The sequence below is a fragment of the Kogia breviceps genome, chromosome 2 (genome assembly GCF_026419965.1).
Source record: "Kogia breviceps isolate mKogBre1 chromosome 2, mKogBre1 haplotype 1, whole genome shotgun sequence".
Taxonomy (NCBI): Eukaryota; Metazoa; Chordata; class Mammalia; order Artiodactyla; family Physeteridae; genus Kogia; species Kogia breviceps.
In genome coordinates, this window is record NC_081311.1 from 13,856,298 (window position 1) to 13,880,979 (window position 24,682).

Here is a 24,682-nt window from a genome sequence, read left to right on the forward strand (position 1 = left end):
AGCACTTTCTATGTTCTCTCCAGTGCTTTGTACTGGAGGTACAAGACATAAAGTCACATTTGAGTGGGGCAGACAGGAAGTAAACATGTAATTACCAGTGCAATATATAATTATTTAAATACATTTTTTTTTGATCAGTACTGTGGAGGAGTGATTATCAGTACTGATCTAAGATTATGGAGGTGGACTGCTGGTGTCAGCAAGTGATGTTTAGCTGAGTAGTTGTGGATTTAGAAGGTCAGGGTATATGTGGTAAAATAGATCACATAGAGGGGCAACAATTCAAAGGTCCAGAGTGGGGAAGGAGCTTGGCATATTAGGAAACTGAAAGAAAGTTGATATTACTAGAACATGGGGTGCAAGAGAGAAAGTCTACTAGGTAGGCAGGAGCCAGATTCCAGAGGCGGTGGTCAAGATTTTGATATTTATCCTAAGGGCAGTAGAAGTTTAAGTAGGAGTGTAACATGATGAGATTTGTCCTTTGTAAAAAATTACACTGGCTGCAGTGAGAGAACAGAGAACAGACTGTACAGGAATGAGAGTGGATGAGGGAAGACTGTTGCACTCATTCAGGTGAATGTTGATGGGGCTGATATATGGGTGGTAGCAGTAGAGAGAGAAAGAAATGGATAAATTCAGGAGCTGTTTAGGGAGGTAAAATTCACAGGACCATGTGATTCTTTGGAGAGGGAGAAGCTGAGGATAATAGGTAGAGATGGGGGTGGAGAGAGAAGACGTTTCCTGCTGAGCAGAGGCCCCAGGTGGGAAGGTGCGGAGTCAGTGCACAGAGCTATGGGCAGTTTGATGTGGGCCCCCACTGAGAGCAGAAGCTTGAAATGCTGGCCCCAGATCTTGGGCCTTTATGCCTGAGGACCGTAGAACCCAAATTAAACTCAGCAGTGTTTGTTCAACCTGTTTTACTTATGTAGCATGGTAGGTTAGCCTGGTTCAAGCCCAAATGGGTGCAAACTTCTTGGCCCCCTTTCCCTGCCTCCGGGTCTCCTTGCCCCGCCCCAGCCATTCTCATACCTCTGCAGTGCCGTGTTCTCAGACGCCAGGTCTCCTTATGTTGTCCTACATCTTATCCCATTTCTGTGCTTCTCCCTGCCTCAGAATAAAATCTCAAACCCTGTCTGCTTAGAGATGGTTCTCTGCCTTTACTCTAGCCTCATTTCTCATTACATCTGTCTCACCTTATGGCTGGGCCCTTACGTCTAAGCCTCCTGTGCATTTGTTCCTGTCTTTCCTCATTCCAGAATTGCCCTCCTGCCCTTCCTCTAGCAAGGTACTGTTCTAATTCCATGTCTCCCGTTCAGGTTTCAGCATATTGTCTGGTGTGTCCCCAGGCTCTTCCCCCTCTTCCTTTATTTATGAGTATTAATAATCCAGATTGAATGGCTCATTACTGTGTGTTGCTCTAGCAGGTTACTTCAGATTTTGTTACTGTGAGGATTTAATGTCCCACCCCCCAGCCTCTGCTCTGGTGTTGGGGTTATTTCCACATCTCTCCTCCTCTCCCCGGAACAGATTGCAGGCTCTGTGAGGGTTTACTTCTCTCTGCAGCCTCCCACAGCTTTCACGCATATTGAATGAATCAAGTTTAGACTTGGTCTTTTCTTCTTAGCAAGAAGCTTGCAGCACCATTACAAGCGAAAGCTGTTTGATTTTACCATCTGTATGAACTGACTTTCTGCCCCTGCCTCCTACAGCCCCTTGTAATGCAGCTAAAAGGCAAATTCTGCTTTGCCAAGGCATTGCAGAATTTAGAAGTCCTGCCTTTGGTGACTTGCAGGGCAGCCCTGCTCTTGGGTTACTGGCTGTAAGCCTTCCCTGACACTGTAATTAAGATTAAAATTTTGTTTGTTTCGATCTTGTTTTGGGAAAATTGGTTTAGTCTTGGAGGGTCAAGAAGGCAGTCAGAATAAAATAAATTCCCCTTCTCAGTAAATTACATTATTAGCTTATCAACCTCAACAGCACCCTTAAATTTAAAAAGATGTGTTCTAGAACTTATTAACTCCCAGTATTAGAAACCATGCAGTTTTCCTTATGAAAATGATATTTCATTTACAGTTCATGAAATGTGGCAGCATTTTCCCCGTCATCCTTGAGCTATTGAATTGTTACTTTGGGAATCTAAGTAGTACAGACACAGAAGTTGATCAGGAGATTTTTAAACTGGGGCCACCCTAAAATCATACTGCCTTAAATGATAGGTACCATAGCCATACTTTGCTCTGTCTGGCAAGGTAGTTGATAGTGTTTTGTTAATCATTCACACTAAAAAAATAGTTGTTGAATGGGTCAACAGTGATTAAAGGCATGATGAATGAATGTAGAGCATCAATATCGGGGTCGTCTGAGACACTTAGGAGTTTGCATTTATAACATAGGAACCAGTCCTGCTATCACGGTGTTTTCTTATATTAGCATTGTAAGATGGCTTTTGCTATACGGTTGGTATGTTTTTCAGAGCTTATGAATGGAGAAACTTTTATTGTTGGGTTATGACTCTTAAAAAGCTTGATTGTAGGGAAGGTCTGTGAAATATTTTAGAAGTAGTTTTAAGATATAAACACAAGAAATCATTACATACTTTGCAGTTAATAACTAATTTTGACAAGAATGCATTTATTGGACAAGTTCTGAGATTTGAGAGGTATGCCTGCTGTTTATCATATATTTAGGTCATTAATTTGTTGATATTTTCTTACCTCAGTTTGCTAATCTGTAGAATGGGAATAATAGTTCCTATTTCATAGAGTTGTTTTGAGAATTATGAGTCTCACAACATGTAAAGCATTTAGAGTAGTGCCCATAACATAGAAAATATTCAAAATGTTACCAAAAAAAAAAAAAAGGCATGGTACCAATCACCCTGAAGGGCAGAAGTCCTCATGCAGCTCTTGTGATCATTGTAGTTAAGGAAATTTTCTTAACTTTATGACTGTAGGTCAAATCCAAACTTATTCAACCATGATATGTTCTTTAGAAATTTTGTGCATCACGGTGCCATAAGATTTTTTTAATGCCTTTTAAAAAATGTTATTGAAAGAGAAAAGTAAACCTGTGGCATTTAAAAATTCATTTTAGTTTCCTCTAGGTAATAACAAAAGGTTTTATTGAGCAATAAGGTGATGGTTTTGTCTGTGGGTCTTTTTTTTTTTTTTTTTTTTTTTTTTTCTTTTGAGGAACTTATTTTTCAAGTGGGTCTTAAAATTTAAGCCTCAATTAATTACATGTAGCTTTCTGATCCATGACTGACCTGGAAGCACTAACTCAAAGAACATTTGATTTTATTTTCCTGTGGCAGTTCAATAACATTAGACCTCTTGTCTTCATTTGTCCCTTTTCTTTAATCTCCAGTATCCTGCATATTTCTATTGTCCGCCTGATTACATGCTTTTGTGAGACAATTACCGACTGCGTGATTGCAGAAAAGAATTACAAAACATACCATGAGCTCTCTGTAGGTGATTCTTGCAGATTTATTAGAACTGCTTAATAGTTCAGAAGTTCGTATAGATTGCATTTTGCCAGTTCAAAAACAGGGTCGGTGAGAGAGAAAGCTTGTGTAGCTAACCTAGCCATTGCCCTTGTGTTGTGCCTGAGTAGGGAAGCTGATAAGAGTGATTTCTTTTCCTTAAGACCAATTAAGCCTTTACGTTTGAAAAAGGCAGAAAATTTTATGAACCTGGTTTATAATCTGTACACAATACAGATAGTGGCACTTCTCTGAATTATCACTATGATTCTGGCAAGCAAAAATAAGAAACTACTTTAAATTCCTGTTATGTTAGATGCTGCAGCAGACTTGAATGGTGTTGACCATAATTCTCCATCTGTCTGCCTTAATTAGTTTTTGTTTTGTGCATTTAACTGAGTTTTAGTCGTTCCTTACAGAGTGCTAATCTGTTTGTAGGCGGTGTTCCTGTTGCCGTGCAGCTCTTCCCAAGTCTTACTCAAAATGGCAGCCTTTCTGAAAATCGAATGTGTTTTGAAGATTTTTTAAATTCCCAGGAATAAATTCCATACCCATACGAGGTGCTTGAATGACAGATCTGGGTCTTATTTCCTCTGATTTTGAAAACGGTCAGCAAAAGTACCATGTAGTGTATAATAGGTATTCAGATATTGAATAAGTGAGTCGGTGAATGAATGAATGAATCTCTGTTCATAGTAATTTTCTTGTCTGTCCCCATGTTGATGTTTGTGAGCCATCAGTAGAGGCTGCCTTAGAAAATACTGCTTAAGGGCACATAGTTGATCAACACACAGTTTTGTTGTCTTTTCGTTTATTGGTGGATGAGTTCTGACCTTGGTGCCATGTCTCCCATGTTGCCTCACAAAAGATACTCTTTTGACTTCTGGAACTGAAAAATGCTGTTTGGCTATTGAGAAATTTGAATTCCTAGCATTTCAATGGCTTCTGAGGATGGTAACACTATTTGAAATCAGGACTGTATCAGAAAACCTAGGTTATATGATGAATATAGCAGTGATCCCATCACTGTGATGTTGCAGAGAGGAGGATAACGGACCATCTGGATTCTCTAAGTTGCGCCCCTCGGCATGTATAAAAGGAATAGCTACCCAGGGTTAGAGTGAAGTCTGCCATATAGCAGTAAAAGAAGCCATGATTTCGGCCTCCTTAGTGCAAAGCCTGACAGGACTGTGAATTAGCTGGGGGATATAGTTGTGATTGCCTCCATTTAGAAGCCATTCTTTTGAGGTTTAATTATTTCTGCTCAAATAGTAAAGCTATTGATAGCCATTTAAAGCTTGAACTTTAACAAGTTAGTCAGTAGGTAGATGCTTGCTGAGTGCCTACCATACGCCTGCCCCACAATGTGGAGTCTGTTAAAGATGCTAATTGGAGGGTCTTTATGAGATATTTAAATTTGAATGTATTGGATACAGTGAGTTAGCTGGAGGTAAACACAAGATCTAGAGCTGCATTAATGGTGATAAATGTTCCAGAATGATTTGGTGCTTTGGGTTAAGCTGTTGTGTAAGAGACAAATTTCACTCTTTTGACCAACAGGTCTCAGCTCACCTTAGTTGCATTCATCTAGTTGATACATATTTCAACAGCTTTATTGTTTTTGCAGCCAAACAGTGTAAAGATTAAACAATAGACAGTTGAATTTTTTAAATCAAATTTAATTACTTAACTGCCGTCATTTCTGGATGTATGTTTTCTTTTAACATTGACAATTTTAAAAGACTTGGAAAAGGTTTGCTTAAATGTTTCCTTCCCATGTGATTCCTAAACAAAAGATGGCAATTTAAAAATAGATTTTATCTATCTGCTGCTCATCTTTTGACTGTGGATTTCTTCCAACAGGTAAAAAAATCTCTTTGATATTTTATTTTCAAATGGGCTATTTTTTTTTTTGCGGTGCGCGGGCCTCTCACCGCTGTGGCCTCTCCCATTGAGGAGCACTGGCTCCAGACGCGCAGGCTCAGCGGCCATGGCTCACGGGCCCAGCCGCTCCACGGCACGTGGGATCTTCCCGGACCGGAGCACGAACCCGTGTGCCCTGCATCGGCAGGTGGATTCTCAACCACTGCGCCACCGGGGAAGCCCTCAAATGGGCTTTTTGATAGTTACTCCTGCTTTGGTTGGATCTCTTTGACATAGGTTGTACTATAAGTACTGTAAGTTACAAAAACATCTTTGAGACAAAAGTGAATCATTATTTGGAGTTAGGTACAAAATTAGGTTTTTAAAGACCTAGAGAAATTCAGGTCTATTATTATTCTGACAAACGGAACAACGTGTACTTTGTTTAACATAGATGAGCCAATATTGATTTCCAGGCTACAAATTAGACCTTAAATTTTATAACTCTTATTTCTCAAAGCAAATCTCTTATTAAAAGATTTTTATTAAAAAAATATTGCTAGCTGGGAGCTGTTAACCTTAGTAAATTATTGGTGTTTTGTGACTCTGTCTGAAAAATGACTGTGGTTAATTACATAGCGCAGTCTTTCTAAGTCACCAGAAATAGGAAGTTTTCTTGTAACATAAGATGATTTATGTGTGTGTTCTTTGAATAGCTGAAGAAGTCACAGACCTGAAGAGGCAAGCAGTTGAAGAGATGATGGACCGAATTAAAAAGGGAGTTCATCTCAGACCAGTTAATCAGACAGCTAGACCCAAGGCAAAGGTATGGAATGATTAAATGCTTTTTTCCCCTGATGTTTTTTTTTTTTAGTGTAAAATTTTGAAATCTGATGAAAGCTACATCAGAATTGACTGTCAAATCTTGGGTTAAGGCTAATGTGTCATAAAAGCCTTTGCTTCATATGAGCACTTTTCAGAAGGACTCTGAACCGTAGGAAACCTAGGTCATTGCGGAAAGTAGTGACCGCGCTGTGGTCGCCGGGTGCTGCCACCCCCTTGAGAGGGACATTGATATGGACTGTTACACCAAGCAAGTAACAATTAGCCCGCCCTTTATTTTCGTCAGTTCCCGGTTCTTGTGTATAATTCAACAAGTATTTATTGCGTACCTGCTATGTGCCAGGTACTGTTTTAGGCACTGGGAATAAAGCAGTAAACGAGACACAAAGATCCTTGCCTTCCCAAGGCTTCTGTTTTAGTGCGGGGGGGAGGGGAATCTGAGTGTGGGGGTCACCTCCTGTACCATAGCAGACCTAAGGCAACCTCTGAAAAATAGTGAGGTTTATGAGACTGTTTCCGTTAATTTCACAGACCTATTCCAGGTCACTCCAAGGAGAAACTTGTGTATCTGTATCCTCAGCTGTCTTCTAAGCTAGACCACAGTGAGCTCCAGGGTCTCTGGAGGCACCTAGTATCTAGTTCGGAGCTTTTCCCTTCCCCTTGTCTACGTGTCCCATTTAAATAGACTCAGTAGTAGAGCTTTTGACATTTTTCTTGAAAAATGTTTTTTCTTTCCTCACTCTAATAAGGTATCAGCAGCTTGGTTCTCTTTCTTCTTCCTCCTCCTTTAAACCAAACTTTATGGTCCTATCTTACTCTCAAGGATGCTCTTCTTCAGCTACTTCAGTGTCCCTGAGTGTCAGGTCTGTTCACTAGAAATTCTGCTGGGCTTTTAAAGGTGCCACTTTGTCGCAGACAGACAAGGTAACTGGACAGGCAGGAATGGCCGTGGTGTGGGCTGTGCAGGGAAAGGGGGTTGGGAAGAGGGCACGAGCATTCCACACCAAGAGGAGATTCACATCCAGGGAAACGGAAGCTTCGGCCAGCTGTGGAGAGAAATTCAGTCTTGTGCTAGAGCTCTGAAAGCAAACGGGCAGGATGTAGAACTGGACGAGAAGCCGAGCGTGCAGATAGTTGGGCACAGCTCTTTCAGTGCCAGTGTCTGGTGAGTGAGTGAAGAAGAGCACTGCTGGAGTCGGGTCCTTGCACTATCCCCCAGCTTCCCGGGCGTCTTCTCCATTAAATACCCTCTCTGGCTCACAGGGTTGTCGTTAGGGTCAGATGGAGTAAAATGTGAAACCACTTTAAAATGCAGGGTCTAAGTAGAACCTTAGAAAAGAATACATGTTTATGGCTTTCATGTCACAACTAGTTTGGAAAGAATAGCAAAACCAAATTATTACTAGAGAAAAATGCAGTGTCGTAAAAGAAACAAAATGAGTTTAGGAAGAAAAATGTTGAAAACTTCTTAAATCGTAAGCAGTCAGTGTTCTGTATGTGCTTTCATTTTCGGTACATCACTTTGTCCTTTTTCTTTCTTGCCGTGACTCTTTCAACAGTTACACATTATTTAATGTCAGTTCAAAATCTGGAGGACAGCCAAACAAGGATCAGTGGACAACTGTTTTGTTTTGTTTTTTAATCATTAAAACTGTGTAGATATAGTGGTGAATGACCTGGTCAGTAACCTTTACAACAAATGGTCACTGCATGCCTCAGTGCAGACTTCTTCCCCCAGTACCATCAGTACTTTCCTGAAATGTCACCAGTTAATGAGAGTATGCAGTCCAGGCTTTGAAAAGGCTTGTGCAGTCAGAGGGCAACTTGAGTGGCATAGCGGCACTTTTGAGTATGCCTTTAGGCAGGGTGTTTGTTCAGAAGTCGTAACATGTCACCGAACAGCTTACCTACAGAAGTCAAGCCTGCCTTGAGAGTACTAATTTAACTGCATATTGCTAAATTCCTTGATGTCGGTGGTGGTGCTGGTGTGGTTAAAATTAGTGTCTTAGAGCTTTTGACTGGCACTTGTGACTGCCCTGATGGCATGTGTATTTCACAGAAAACGGAGGCTATGAAAGTTGAACACCTTAGTCTAATTTGTACGTGAGCAGCAAACCTCTCTATCTCACTTTTTCTACCTGTACGTTTTTTAAAATTGGAATAGGATCTTATTCTTTTATTATCTTTTGAGAGGAAAGAATTATAGGTTGCCATTAATCACCTCCCATCTCTTGATGAGAGATTAGCCTTGCCTCTTTTCTAGGAATGAGAGGCCTGAGTGATTCCTTTCACTGTGTCTTACAGGTTTTCTCTTCATCTCCTTTGTGAAAGGAAGTGGTAGAGGGAAGATCAGAGGGGTTTTTTTCAGCCATCTTTTCATTGAGGGGTCCACAGAGACTGTGGTATTATGGGGCAGGCAGGTATTACCCAGAATTTCATTTCAAATTATTTTGTTCGTGGTGTAGCCAGATGAGAACTGGGCTTGTAATCGAGACACCTGACTCAAACACAGAATTCCTTGAAGTGTAACTTTCCTCATAAGTAAGATGAAGTACTTGGACTGCATGCCCTCTGAGGTCTTTTACTGCCCCGATAGCCGGTGATGCTAACATTCTCCTGTAATCCGGGTTCTTTGCTGATCCCCGTTGTGAAATTCATGAAGCTGGACGCGCCAGTCCTCTGTAAGCTGGCCTTGGCCTGGAGCTGACGGAGCAGAGAGAGGTTTTCTGCCCGGTTGCTCGCCTTCTGCTCCGCACTGCTGCTTTCCTCATCCTCGCTTGCCGGCTCAAGTCCAGCAATGAGCGTGGAGAAGAGTTTATTGTAAAATGTTCTGAATAACTTGGAGTTACATCTTTGAAATGTAACGTTTACCAAATCTTTTCTACATATGATGAGAGTAGGTAACAAAATGATGTGTAGAGGTGGTAGCGTGACTCTTACCTCTCATTTTCTATTTTACTGCCCCCTGGGAGCACCAGCGTGTCTAATATTTCTTCCTAACTGTGAGACATAGACCTGATTTTTAAAAATGTAGTCAATATAAGCTACCGACACTTGGCCATGTAAAAATCTTTGTTGGGTATCTTAAAACTGAATTACTCAAGTCATTTTTCTTCTTTTTACAATTGTAGCCAGAATCTTCAAAAGGCTCTGAAAGTGCAGTGAATGAACTAAAAGGAATACTGGTAAGAACAGATCTCAGCTTATTTTTTAGTTAATGGGAAAATGGAAGAATATTTTTAAAATCTACTGCTATGAATAATTGGTTTTGATATCTTGTATTTCCATTTACAGTAAGCCTCATTACTTTTGATAGTTTACTTGGTTGTGCTGTGGACTCCTCCACTGGGTGTGTTAATAATGTGTCAATACTCTGCTGTTTCTATTCTAAAAGAATGGGTACTCTTTCCCCCAAATCACTGTGTCCTGTTCTTATTCTCCAAAACTTGTATTACAACTTGAAGATGAAGTGTCTGGCCAGATGTCAGGATCAGTACATGCTTATACAGTAGATATATTATAAATATAAATATAGTAAATAATGTTATAAATCTATACATAGATTATAGTAGATTTATTTATAAGTAAATCTACGATGAATGTAGTAGATAATAGTATATTGTATAGTAGTCTCTCACATGGATAGTGCTTAACTTTGAGGCATGAAAGTGGAATTCTTGGCACCTAAATATAAATCAGAGCCTCTCCCCAAATATGTTAGCATCAGAGTCATAGTCTGCTTTTCTCACAGTTTTGAAAAGTCATGATAAATTTGGATAATAGAAGTTCCTTTCTTTATGTTACAAATTTCATTTTCTAAAAGTAATTCACGTCCATGAGAGAACATGCTTAATGCCCATCTCCAGTCATATTTCTTCTTTCCAAAGTATGAGCCAACAAAATAAATGAGTACTGCCCTGTCCGACAGTTTCTGTCGGAGACAAATGCCTCACTTAGAAAATGTTTTGGATACTAAGAGCTTTATTCTCAGATCTTGTTACAGTCTCAATACCAGTTATTATGCACAGTAAGTCAACAAACGTGGGGGCGGAGGTAGAGCTAATATTCCCATGTTCGTTGTTACTGTGCTAATTATGCATTGCATGCAGACATCCACATAATTGTGGTAAACAAAATTATTTTCATCAAGCCTGAAACAGTAGACTTAACTCGGAATGGCTTAATTAGTTTGCTATAGTTTTTAGGTGAGTGGAATTAATACTAAAGAGAGGTATGTAGCACTGGCTAACAGTAGTGGTCTACCTACAGAATAAAGTATTAAAACCATGGAAAAACTATGTGGTTATTATCTAATGGATTCTTTGGTGAGCAGATTTTGTTATCCAGTGTTCTGTTAAGGAGAATGCCCTATGACAGTCCTTTTTGTTGTCTCTACATTGTAATGCTAATTTTTGTTCATGAAAATGCCCCCGGGGGTGGCGTTGGGAGGTTCTAGGGCTATAGTTCTGGTCCTCAGTGACTTACCTCAGTTTGTTTTTTAAATCAGGTTTATTTGAAAAATCAGACATCTACATGAGCTACATATGATATTTGATTACCCAAGATACCCCACTTCCTGATAATGCTGGTTGGTAGCAAGTTTACTGAAAATCACAGCATTGCTTTTAAAGATCATGTTCACTATACAATCATACTCACTATAGTTTTGTGCCACTTCAAGGAGAGAACTTTGTGAACAGATTTTTGTGGAATAATTTACAAATTATAAAAATTGACAAAACACCTTTCTTTTCTTCAAATTGCCCCCATCCTCTTTTGTCCTGGATTCATCATTAGATTTCTCTACCTTACATGGCATTAATGTGTATCACTAATAGCTGTTATTCTTTGCATTAAATTTTTTTAAAGTGGAACTCACTTTGCTCTCCCCTACTCTTCTTTGCCAAATGGCAACTTTCCACCACTACCACAGACGTTTCCTTTGAGGGATGATGGATCACTTGTAACTCCCAGTCACTTGGGGCCAAGAAACCGTACAACTTCTTTTAGGAGAGAAAGGAAGCCCCTATCAGATGGGGCTCTATTGGTGCTTCTTGCTGGAGTTCAGACTGTTACTATTATCAAAATTTAATACCCAGCAAAGTACATGACACGAACCTCCCCGTTGTGGCATGTGAGAAACAAACACGAAAAGAACATAAAAGGTCTACAAAATTGTGTACTGAAGGGGAAGGTGAGCACCTGTGCCAAGAGATGCCAGGAAACCAAGCAGCACTGTGTTCAGCTCTCCTGCAAAACAGAAAGCAGGAATGAACTCAGTCTGGGGGTGTTTTTGCTGCAGTGAAAGTGACCTGAGTTGTAAGCCTACTGCTGAAACTTAGCACATGGGTAGAAAACACATCTCGTGTTTGGGGGAGTTGGAAAACCTCACTGTCTTTTGAGTTGTACACTTTTCAAGCCAATTTTTAAAGTCTCAATGTTGACTGAACTTCTTTTTCCAAGTCTATTGACACTTAATTTTTAAAGTTGTGTATTTTGTGCGTAAAAAATAGATAGCTATTTCTCATAGTCACACAAGGGTTTCTTTTTTTTTAGGTTTCACAAACCTCTTGAGCCACACCAGCCATTTAAAAGCCACTCTAAGTGGAAATGGGCATTTCCAAAGAATAAATCAACAGAAATTAATCAGAAAGTCTCTTCTCAGGTTCAGTTGCCTCTAAATCAAAGAGACAAGAACAACTTTTTTAAAATTCACTTTTAGGTCTTTTGAACATCTTCAGGTTTTCAAATTACCCAGGAATTGTTGAATAATTTTGCTTCCTGACAATTAGAGTTGTTGGTATTATGAGCATTTAACTAGCATGGAGATTAAGACTGTTAAATGATGAAAGCGGTTTGAAGTAGAAATGGAAATTAGAAAAGTTAAGTTCAAGGTCCAGCCCTATCACTGACTTACTGTGGGACCTGGCCCCAAACGCCGAGGATCACTGATTTATAGGATTCTCTTTTCTGTGAAGGAATTGTATGTACCACGTGGTGATTTGTGATTTCTCTAATTTTATGATTATAATATAAGTAGATAATTAAGACAGCCTTGGTACTTTATTAGCTGAGCTCCCTTATCACGTCAGTTGAGATCCATGCAGAAACCTTTCCTCCATAATTGCCTCCATATTTAAAGTTTGCTCGTATACTAACCTAGTCAACCGCCTTGGTCAGTGAATGGAGAAAAAAGTTGGGAATGCAAGCGTTAGAACTTGGGAAATGAATTCCTTCAGTATCAGGTGAGAGGATGAGAGGATAGCTCACCCCAGTTTTGGAGTTTGGGGAAGTACTGCGGTTATCCACACAAATATAGAGGATCTTGTGAAAGGCTAATTCTTCAATAAGAGATATCCTTGGAAGGTACATGTGTGTGTACATGTACATACACACATACACAGACACATATCTTTTTCCTGAATTAACTCTAGCCATTGGGAAAATCACACAGAATGCCCTTCATATTCAAACAATCTGGTAGTTTGAGTGATTTTAGTAAGGGCCATAAGTTTTTCTGTTTACAAATGATAGAACTTTTAAAAAATTATAAACACAAATGATTTGGGAATAGTTTTTCTAATACATTAAAAGTTTTTTATCTGATTTGGTTTTAGTTCTTTTTTCGTTACCTTATCAGTGTCAGTGCTACCTTACTATATAACTCTTTGATGAGTGGGTACAGCTCTGCATTGTTAACTGTTAAATAAAGAAATTATCTAATTTTTAAAAATTATGAAGTAAGCTATTATAGTGTTACATGTAATATGATTTTCCTTTCATGTATTTTATGAATTTTTGCAATAAATCCAAAGCAGAAAGAGGTTCTTCCAGGGGGAAAGTATCAGATGCCTGATTAAAATATGAGCCCTAAGAATTTTCCACATCAGTTTTGGTTAGCTAGCAGACAGCAGAGGAATCTAATCTCCTAATCTTGTTCGTCCGTTTTCCCAACAACAGACTGCTTTTCTATAACTTTGTGCAGTTAGGGAGAAAAATACCTTTCTAACCTAAACAACATAATAACCTATATCATATGAGATTTGTAACTACCTAATTTTACAAGCTACTTTTTTTGTTTTATAGGTTAAAGAAGAAACATGAGTTACCATTTTAGCTAGTAGGATTCTTAGAATCGTTCAGGAAGTTGGCAGGGGGCAGGGAGCAGGATTAAGGCAAGCCCATAGTGAGCTGAAATGACAAAGGCTGGCCTATTTGTCAGCCGTGGTGGACAAAGGCTGCCTTCCGACTTTGGCATGAAGTCTGGCAAGTTATACCTGACTTGAGGTTCAGATTTTCTCTGATCAAAAGATTGTGGTTCAACTGAGTTTTTATTCCCCCTTAAGCCTGTGGCACAGCTCAGGAGGGCTCTTTCAAAGAAATAGTGGGCATTTCTTAGAAAAAAAAATGGACCACTTGTGATGGTGGGATGCTAAATCCTTACCCTTTAAATCTACGAAGAAGTGCATCGCCCAGTGTTCTGTACAAACACTTGAACTGGTAATGGAGATAGAAAACCGTAGCTCTCCCTCCATAACATACTTCCTGGAGGAGCCAGGGCAGGGGAGCACTGCCAGGGCCTTCCTCTGTCCTCTTGAAAGTCAGTACGCCTTTCAGCGGGAGCACAGCTTTATGGCATCTCTTGTTTCCTTCAGTGTCTTCCGGGTCCTGAGTAATCCATTCATTCACTGCCTCCTCTGTTCAGGAGTGTGGGATTACGGCGCCGGCCCTTCCTTGCCTCCCTCCTGTAGACTGTAGCCTTTGCTCTTTCACAGAGAAGCGAGGTGTGCTCAGCGCAGCACCTCCTGGGTTAGGCCTCTGGAGAGCGTTATGTGCTTCCTTTGGCAGCACGCCTTGTCACCAGGTGTGCGGCCAGGGTCATTCTCTCTGAAGAATCGGCCACGTTTTTCAGTGCCGCAAGGATCTGGGTCAGTAACTCATGGCTGCCATGTCAAGATAACCTTCTAAGGTGAGTTCAGTATATCTGTTTTCTTCTCCGCGTGGTCGACCAACACACATCAGAATCTTAATCATCAATGGGCAAGTACCTTCCCACCACTGAATTTCATATAGTTAGCCCATCAAGAGGTATTCTTGTGCTGTTCTTTTGCTACAAAAGCTAACATCTTACATCATCAGTAGCATCTTCTTAAATGGTCCAACTCTATGTGTTAAAGATATGCACATTAAAAATACATATGTAGCAAATTCATTTTAGTTCCTAATTCCATTCAAATTCTGGTAATGTTTTGGTGGTTTGACTTTTATATTCTTTTGTGTATTGTATTAAGACATTAACCTTTTTGTTTTTGTTTTTGTTTTGTTTTCACTTTAGGGGACACTTAACAAATCCACTAGTTCAAGAAGCTTAAAATCCCTTCACATTGAAAACAGTGAAACTGAGTTAGAAAGGATTTTGCGTCGCAGAAAGTTGACAACAGAAGCAGATAGCAGTAGTAAGCTGGTTTGAATTTTCCACGGTTCTACTCTTCCTCTCTGAAGCATCTTCCTTTAAGTGGCTTTTTAACATAAAATGATCTTTTAAAAATTATTATTAAATTTTTTTATGTGAATGAGAAGTATTGGATGGCAAAGGTACTTATGGGTATCTCATAAGAGTGCTTATGTATTTTTATTTACTGGTATGTTTATTTGTAGGGAATCAGGCTTTTATGGATCTTGTTTGCTTAATGCAAGATGCCCTTTGGTAAAGACATCCCGGATGGACTTTGGCAACAATGTAGCATTGAGTAAAGGCTCTGGAACCAGAAGGCATGAGTTTGGATCCTAGCTTTGCAGTTTACTGCTTGCCCTTTAAGCAAATTACTCAACCTCTCTGTGCACCTCAATTTCTTCACCTATAAAAGGAGGATAATAAAAGCACCACCTCATAGGATTATTCTAAGGATTAAGTCAATATATTTCAATATATAAAAAGTGCTTAGCACTGTGCCTGGCACAAAGAACACAATAGTTAGTAATAATAGTCGTAATTACAAATCAATTACAAATGCAAAGAAATCGTCTTTATTTTTCATATCCATTTAGTTTATTGTCCCTGCCTGTGAATCAAGTGAATGAGAAAGTCCAGCTCTGTTATCAACTATAAATGACCATCTGAGCATCTTGAGATCACAGTTTGCCCTGGTATCATGATGTGCGTGTATTAGACTTCAAAGTGTGTTTCAGAGCTCACTTTGTATGTCTTCAGTCTTTTTTTCCATCAGCTTGATCATGGGCATTAGCAGAAACCTTTATGAGGTTTTCCCCTCGTTGCCAGGAGGCTGCTTTTGAAAAACTACCCTAAACTAAAATTAATAGCAACCACAGCTAATGTACTGAATCTTTTAGACTCTGTTCAATCAACTCCAATTAGTCTATCGTAACAGTTTAAATTTGCACTGTTGTCATGTCTATCAAGTTTAAATTGCTAGAATATTAAGGATTTGGGTTTTTGATAATCAAGCTCTAGCTTTCATATAGGGATTTACTCAATGGAGTAAATTGGGTCCTTGAACCAGAAGCAGCATAATATCAGCCAAACTGTTTTTTTAAAAACTTTTTTTAAAAAAGATGAAGACTTTGTGCCCTTCTTTAAAAAAAAAAATTAGCCATTCAGTTTTTAGTTTGTTCTAGAAATTCTGCTGTTACTATCCTGTAAGAATTACCACCACCCCACGCCCAAATAACCAACTCTCAGGAAAACTAAGGGATGCCATGAGAGACTTTTTTTCCCTTATGTTTGCTTTACAAGAATTTACCAGCCTCCATAACGAATTGTTATTCATTTGTGACTTAGTCAGTGCTGTGACTTTTCCAACATTTCATCCTGAAAGTATTCATGTAGTTGTCATTAATTTTGAGGACTTTGCGAATGCCATTTTTGTGCTCTGTCATTTACATTTTGTATTTTGCCACTGACCTTTTTGTTCCTCCAGGAACATTCTTACTTCACTCACTTGGTCAAACTTGCAGCACTCACTATTTCAGAGTTAGTTTTCCATGGGAGAAATGAGGAAACATTTTTATTTTAGTCAGTATGAAGATTTGAATATTTCAAAGTGTGGAGAAACGTAGGAACACATTTTATGGACATGGTGAGACTCTTTCATTTTACTGATTATATTCCACCAGTATACAAATATTCAAGGTATCATTTGAGGAAAGTTAGAATAAGAGATATATATTCAATAGAATCATTAATATTTGGATAGAGAAATAATAACTGTGTAATTGGCAGGATGGAGAGGAAACATACTGAAGGGAATGACTTGTAAGTGAGCAGAAGTTTTCTTTTGAGCTCCCTAGTAGCCAAAGCAAAAAAACAAAAACAAAAATGGTGTGTTGGGGGGAGAGGACACAAACTTACAAACTCTTATCATCTAGTAAAAGAAATAACTATTTTTTTTTTACGTGGTTCAAATGTTTTGCAAGCATCAAACTGGCAGAGGTGTTTACTATGTAATCTTTTTATAAAGGTCATGGAATGAGAAAATGAAAATTCCAGGGGGCAAATAAGATGCTAAAGTAGCACAACTGCATAGTGGGAGCAAATTACAGAGATAAGTTTGATAGGTTTGTTCCTCAGGTGCATTTGAATCTCTGAGATTTTTTTCTTCTGCACACAAAGGGTTATGGAAAGGCTAAAGGTGAGGTTACAGAGTGGAGAAAGGAAGCATCCTAAGTGAGGCAGAGGCAGCCTGAGGTTGGCAGAACTCATATCCCAAGTCAGTATCTCCCTCAGGGGCCACAGAAACACCTTTTTCTTTAGAATTTTTCTTACGGGACTAACTGGTATTTCCTTGATTTACCTAGACCGGGCTACAAAAACTGACATTTCAAAGAGCAGCAAGTGCCTCTTGGAAAACATTGGACTGCTTAAATAGGATGCAATAATAATAGTGTTAATCATCATCCTCATCATCATCTTAAACATTAGGCATTTTTCTTTATTTCTTTTTCTATGTAAGAAAAATAACAGCTCTGGCTCAGCTCACCCACACTCCCTCCTTTTGAATTGGCTTCAGTTGCAGAACAGCAGCAGGCGTTGGTGTGTATTCAGAAACAGATCTTGCTTTTCTACAAGGACAGACTGTTTAAAGCTATCTATAGTGTTGCAGTCAACAGTTACCCAGGGGCTGAGCAGAGCTGCTCTGAAGCACATCTTATGTTCAGCTTCATATTTATACTTTGAGGAATGAACTTTCTTGATCTTTCTGCCCTTTTCTCTTTACCCCCACATCCCCATGCAGCGGGAGGCTCGTCACAGGCAGGAGGGAAGGGCCTTTTGAACCAGAATATTCTGTAATGTCACAAATTTGTCTGCTCAGATGGTACAGAAGAAATAAATGAGAAAGGCAGACACTGATGCTTTGTGAGCTGAGGCTTTCTACCAGACCAGGGGGGATCTGTGTCTCCCACATGGAGTAAGTCTGGAGGAGCTGTAGTAACAGAACGGCTGCACGGTTTCCCAGCCCCTCTTAGATTGGTTTTTCAAATTAGAACTTCATTTTTGGAGTTCATATGTTCGTTATACTGCATCAGACACATTCATATACAGATGTAAGAATAAAATTCCAAAGCCTAATATTAATAATCAAGGATCAGCTAGCATTTTGGATTGTACCCACCAGTCCTTTCTATTTTAGGAGGTGATGTGACATTTCTTAAGGATATAGAGAGTCCCCAGTTTTGCTTTTTTCTTAGGAGCACCTTTCAAAGTTGTTCTCTAGCTTAATTTTTAGGAGTTCTAATTTTATTTGTACATTTGTGACATTTCATAAATTGCTTCGTTTTAAAAGGATTCTGTCTGAAGTTTCAAGAAAGACATACTAGAATATTGCTTTGAAAAAACTGTCTAGGATAGAATCTTCCTAACTGAAGATAGAAAAAAAGTAACGAGGGAGCTTAGCTTCAATGCATGGAAGTTTTAGATTGATATGCCAATAATTGTAATAATAAGCCCTATTATAGTTTTCTGATCCTACCCAAAGAGCAGAAAAGTCCAAAAGGTAAACAGCCAAACTCTTTGCCACTTAATTTTTATAATCCTGTGTCTGTATTTTAACAGGAAATAAACCCACTTACTTCTCAATCACATTAAAATGAAAATGTTCATTAAAGCTATTTAATGCTCAGGAAGCCTTCGTGAGCCTTTTACAAAGAGCTTTTTGACATCATTCCATTTTCTGTTTAAAATCAGAGCTGAGTTTTGGAAAGAATTAACTCTTGAGAGGCCAAATGATTCAAGTAGAGCTGTCAGAAAGCCATGCTCTGTGAGAATTAAAGACTTCACAATTCCAGTATTACTAAAGGACTCTGGTCAGTTGAGGAAACCATGGCCTGGGGTTTTAGAGGTTGTTAAAGGTCTGTACACAATTTCTCAGCGTGGTCCTGGTGCACTGAAAAGCAGTAGTACCACCAAAGCAGAGCAGATTTCTAATAGGAGCATTTTCCAGCATGCTCTTGAAGTTTTAACAAAACTTGGCCTTTTCACTTCCTGAGGGATTTTCAGCTCATCTGTTTTTCAGTACCATATTAATAAGCATCGAACAGAATTATTAAACTTGAGGTATGTGTTTGGTTTTAAGGTCCAACTGGAATATTAGCCACCTCAGAGTCCAAATCCATGCCAGTGTTGGGTTCTGTATCCAGTGTAACAAAAACAGCCTTGAACAAGAAAACTCTGGAGGCAGAATTCAACAGCCCGTCCCCCCCAACACCTGAACCAGGTGAAGGGTCGTGTAAATTGGAAGGATGCACAAGTTCCAAGGTTACATTTCAGTAAGTAATGATGCTCTTTACTAAGTAGTGTGTAGAAGAATCTGTGATGACTAATTTGTGTGTTACTTTGCTTTGTTTCTGTTTAGATAGAGATTTCGATTTGGTTAGCCAATAAATACTCTTCTTCCTCTGTTTGATGAGCCAACTTTTGATTCCAGGCTCCTAGCTTAGAGGTCTTATTCTGATACAAAGCAGATATGTATAAAGAGAATTCCATCCCTAAACTGGTTTGGTAATGAGATTCTTCTTCTACACAAAGAATTGACCTGGATGAGCCTTATTCAGCATCAGAAGAGACACTTAATCTTTCTTTCAAGATTAAATACTTAGATCATCCCTCTTAATAGTTCACGAGCAGCCAAAGAAGATACTAGATCTTCAAACTTACTTTGAAGGGTATGTTTTTACAACCTTATTTTCTGATTCCCAGTTAAAGATGTGCCTTAATATTGCTCTGTTCTGAGACTGAAAACACGCTATGTAAAGAGTTACTTACCTACATATGGCTTGAAAGTGGCACTTTGATTGTCAAAGAATGAATCCTGCTATTGACAGTGTTTCAGACAGGTCTGGTGGAGGATCAGTTTGTTTTATAACAATGGCAGAGACTCTTTTGGAAATTAGTCTAGTTTTGCTTTACTTCTCTTGCCAGGATGTCAGCTGGTTTGTCACATAAAGAAAAGGAAGAGGTGAGACAAATCAGATCAGCAAATATTGTAATCACGGTTAATTAAACCTTTGATTTTCCTGTGCTATCAGGAGAGAAAGAACGCTTTTTTGTAGCTATACCTGTCTTAGTTTAAAAGATGAAGCCTGGACCAATGAAGTTGTGATTCAATTTAGATCTATTTTTGCCAACTGGTATTTTCTTCCACTCTTGGGTTTCTCTTATTGGTACTATTAACTTTTTTCCCCCTCTTTTGGAATGAATGACCTTCTTTGCTGATTTACAGTTTTATCTAATTTCATTGCGTTTGAAAAGTACATTTTCTCCTGCAGTCATGTGTTTCCTTCCTTTTGACTGGAGTCATTTGAACAGTTCTAACAGAAAGATGATCTATATTCATTCTTCGTCTGTCCTATTAAATTTGTTTAGCACCTAATTTGACACCAACAGTCTGGCTACATTTGAACCAGTATCCAGACACAAAAGCAATTTGGCTGAGACAACTTAGTTTCTGATAAATGCTTCAGTGTGTGTGTATAGATTTTTTTTTCCTTTACCATTTTACACAGATAATCTTAATCAGAAAATACTGCAACTCCTTCCTTCTTTTGTCTGCCTTTTATTCTCCAAAAGTAAGTGGAAATTACATTTCCAAGAAAGGAAATGAAATAATTGCAGGCCCAAGGTCTGCAAAATGTGTGCTGAATTGACAGTGAAAAGGATCCATTTGTTGACAGACACAGTTGTTAGATGCCATAAAGGCCTATGTGAAGCTCAATTTATTTCTCATCTTGCTTGTTCAATGACTGTTTAAGAGACACGTTTCAATTTAATTTATCTACTTAAAGCACTAATACAAATCCTCTGTGCTGCTGTATTAACTTTTAAACTTTGTAATCTAATGCTTGCTTATTCAGTGCTTGACATGCGTTAGCTGAAATAACTAACGCCATGCATTTTCATATTGACAGTCATTTAGCAAAGAAGAGTGCCTTTCTGAAAAATGTGTTTCTTAAGTACAATTAGACTATCCAAATGAATCCAAGTATCTTGTGTATGTACTGGTAATTATTCACTTCCCAGACGTGCTTCATTCATTTACGTTTAAACCTAGCTTTTTACTGAGTAAAAGAAGTGTAACTTAAGTCATATGTAAGCTTTAAAAGTAAAAACTCACGTGATTTCTCAGGATCCCGTGAAAGAGGTTTAGCTACCAGGAATGAGAAGGGTTATTTTCAGGCTGTTTCTGGCTGGCTTTGGCTAGCAGGTTCATTCTGTTATACTAGCCATAAGGTAGAGGCAACCACGTTGTCTTACCTCATAGACCTGATTTGTCACTTTGAAGTGAGATCAGTAGTTAAAAAGTAAAATGTTTCCTTTGCTTTTAAAAAGTGCCTTTGCACTCTGGTAATGGCACCCTTATTTTGATCTGTGGCGACACCACCATAGTGTTTTTCAGGTGAGTGGTATTATCGACTCTTGACAGGGAATCAAGGTCAAGGGAGGATATCAATCACAGTAGCCTCTAATGCATTACATTATTGCGAACACACAAACACACACACACACACACACACGTGTCCCTGCCACTCTTATACTCCCTTCCGCCCTCCACTTTGGCCTCTCTGGCCTAGTATCATTCCACCCCAGCTCTTTGCTTTTGCTATCCCCTTTGTCTCAGATGGCCTTCCCCCAGTAGCTGCACTATCTCACCTCTATCATTTCTCTGCTCAGATGTCATCTTTTCAATGAGGCCTACCCTGACCACCCTATTTAAAATTGTAACTCAACTCCCTTAAACTCTGATTCTCCCTTACCCTACTCCATTTTCCCCCAGAACAGTTATCTTCTAACGTATTACATACTTTATTAATTATATATATGCTTATTTTCTCTCTTCCCCTCCTAGAATGTAAACTCCATGAGGGTAGGACATTTTTTGTCACTGGTGTATCTCAAACACCTGGAAAAACTCCTGCCTTATGGTAGGCTCTCAGGAAATACTTGTTGAATAAATGAATGAATGAATAAATACATTTTTAGTATCAATAAAAGAGCAGAATGTCAATTAATTAGAATACTCAGTTAACCAGCATTCCCCCATTATTCAGCAGTCACACATATACACATATATGTGTACATAAATATTAGATAGTTTTGTTTATTTGGTTGCTTATTTGGGTTTTTAAACATTTTTTTAAATGCCTAGGAGTCATTTACTTTCAGTTTTGCATATCTTCTGCATCTTTGAACCTACACAAGATAAAGTTATCAGAGACAACACAATACCCAGTTGTAAAAGACAGGTTCGGCTGTGCTCACTGCCTCAGGTGGACAGGAAAGGTTGCTAACCTACTAAGAAAACTTTTAAAGTGAAGGAAGAAACAAAGATATTTTCTGCATAAGATCTTCACTTATCCAGAAAATTAAATAGCATCAGGCTATTCCCAGAAAGTTTATTTTCCTTTTAATAAATTCCTAAAATCAACATATGTGTATGTTCCAAATAACTGAGTAACTTCTATCTGGTAAATTGTAGATCCAGAGAGATATATGGATTTATTTCTTAGGAACTTATGAGACAGCAAGAGACACCTTTAATACTTAATTGCAAGGATTAATTAAAATTAACATTCTTGTCACCAGTCTGAGCAAGCAAGTTTTTTTTTAAGCAAAAAGAAGAAAAAGAAAGAAAAAGATAATCAGGACTTGGAGAAGCCTAATTGTTTCTATTTATCTTTCAATAATAGCTTTAGAAATATCCTTGTCCTCAGTTATTTCTAATAAATACATACTATCTAGTAATAATATCTTAAATCTAACAGTGAATTTGAATTTCATTAATTCCGATTAGTTATTACGCAAACAGGAATTATGCTCATAATCTCCCTTTATGCCATGAGAGGTAAAGAGCTGGCCAAGCAAATGAAGAGTATAAGCCTTATTTTTGCTTTCATGCTCTTTCCTTCTGATCCAGAATATTCTGACAGTGTTAAAATAGAGTAAGACTCATTGATTCAAGCTAATCAATGGCTGGGATGGTCAATATAAAATAGGGAAAATTCCAAATTATAGGATTTTTACAAGATAACGATTTCATTACTTTCAGACAGCTACAGTACCTGGAAATAGGCTAACTGAGTGTTGCACAGGGTCAAAAAAGCCAAGAATGATTTGTATTTTCACCAGTAAAAGCAAGTAGACTGAACGAGGAGTAACAAGGAAACAGAGCATGATCAGTTTTCTAAACCAGTGTCTTTCCACATATGTACAGGGTGGCAAGCAGCACTGAATTTTCCAGAACTCCAGCGCTACAGTGAGACCTCGGGTTCGGATCTTGGGTTTGCTATTTATTATCTTTATGACCTCGGGCAAGTTATTTAATCACGTGGAAGATGAGGGTAACGATACCTACCTTGTAGGGTTGTCACGTAAATTAAATAATATATGAAAAGTATTTCAATAAATTCCTTTTCTATCTTCATATAAAATTATAATGCTGGGCCATTGCTGGATTATCAAGGACAAAAGTTAGAGTTGAAAGCTTAGGTACTGAACACCTGGCTTATTGCCTGGGCCAGGTTTCCTTGGGAAAATCATGTAACCTCTGTGTTTTGTTTTTGTTTTTGTTTTTTCACTTTTTGTCGTATTGTTTTTCTTATCTAAAATTGAGGCAAGTAGGTGAGGCACTCTCCAGAGTCTCTTTCAGCTCTAGAATTCCAAATTCCTCACAAATATGGTTGCTTGATAAAGATGTTCACAGTTAAGATAAAGAACAAGAGTTAATAAGCACATATTTTTTACCCCCAACGTGTCTCTCAATATAGATTTACAGTAAAACACAAACCTAGAAATATGAAATAATTTTTTGAAAAATTTTAATTTTCGAACTACATCATAGGAACTTACAAATCCAGATTGAAATGATTGTTATCCTTCCGGGTTCTATTCTTAGGGGTCACGATACTCATTCCAACCCTGTCACTATTGCTCCAAATGCTTTTAGACCTATTTGGATTAGAGATACCTGACCACAGAGGAAATAAATTGGACAGTCTTTCCTATCTGTTCATTCTGGGGTGGAAAAAGTGGGTGAGAAGTAAAGAGTGCTTTAGAGCCACTCGGCCGGTCATGTAAGAGAATCAGTGTCAGTATTTATTTTGGTCAAAAAATGGTATGGCCCACTTTAACCACTGCTGTATGTTCAACATGTGTTTCCAAATGACTTTGGCTTTTGCTAGTTCATTCAATTTTTGGAAATAGCCATCAGTTTGCCACAATTGCAGATGCATTTTTTAAAATGTGACACAGACCCATGACATGTCTTCCTCCCAGCCATGTGTACAGAAACGTACCATGCAATACAGTCAAGCCAAAGCTTGCTTCTTGAACTCTAGTTAGGTTGACAAGTTCCAAATTTACACATTCTGGGGCGTTGATTTAAAGGGTAACTAGGTAGTCAATATTTCAGAAGCAAACATAAGTTGAGCAATAAGTAAGAAAGTGCAAGTGTCATATCTAGCTATGGGTAAAGTTGCCTTCCATTTTAATCCTGTGTGAGGGCCCTGAGACACGTTAGCTCTGTTATCAACAGAATGGGGAAATCTGGTGATCTCGGGTGATGTAAGTGAAGTGAACTGGGAAAACATTTGGGGGTAAAAGCCTACAACCTTCCATTGTATATGTTTTGCCTCTTTATTTTAAAAATTTTCTGTTACTCTTTATCAGTATATATATCCATATTATAATAGCGTTCATCTGAGAGGAAATGTGCTTACATCGCTACAAGCAGGCTGTCTATGTTGATTATAGATGGAGGCTATGAGTAACGAGCCAGTTTCCAATTTGGAATTTGCTTTGGTGATGTTTTGCTGTTGTTACTAACGTTTCACTAACATTTATGAAGCCAGTACTTTCATGTGTTGTTTTAATTCTTCCAAAGGTACTGAGGTTTAGTGACATAAACAATTTGCCCAAAATTCTGTTCCTAATCGATAGTTGGGTCAGATTTCATTTGAACCCTCTTCATTCTAACTTAAGAG

At 38.5% G+C, this 24,682-nt stretch overlaps 1 protein-coding gene across 5 annotated transcripts in view; it reads left to right on the forward strand.

Annotated features, from left to right (window-relative positions):
- Positions 1–24,682, forward strand: part of SHTN1 (shootin 1) — a 103,513-nt gene that overhangs the window by 66,876 nt on the left and 11,955 nt on the right. For 3 of the 5 annotated variants that reach the window (XM_059051718.2, XM_067024573.1, XM_059051721.2), the window contains 4 exons: positions 6,064–6,173; positions 9,322–9,375; positions 14,526–14,646; positions 18,781–18,973. In XM_059051718.2, the coding sequence (XP_058907701.1) occupies positions 6,064–6,173; positions 9,322–9,375; positions 14,526–14,646; positions 18,781–18,973 (478 nt within the window). Of the gene's footprint in view, positions 1–6,063; positions 6,174–9,321; positions 9,376–14,525; positions 14,647–18,780; positions 18,974–24,682 lie in introns of those variants that run through there. The other 2 variants (XM_067024574.1, XM_067024575.1) reach the window with 2 other exon arrangements.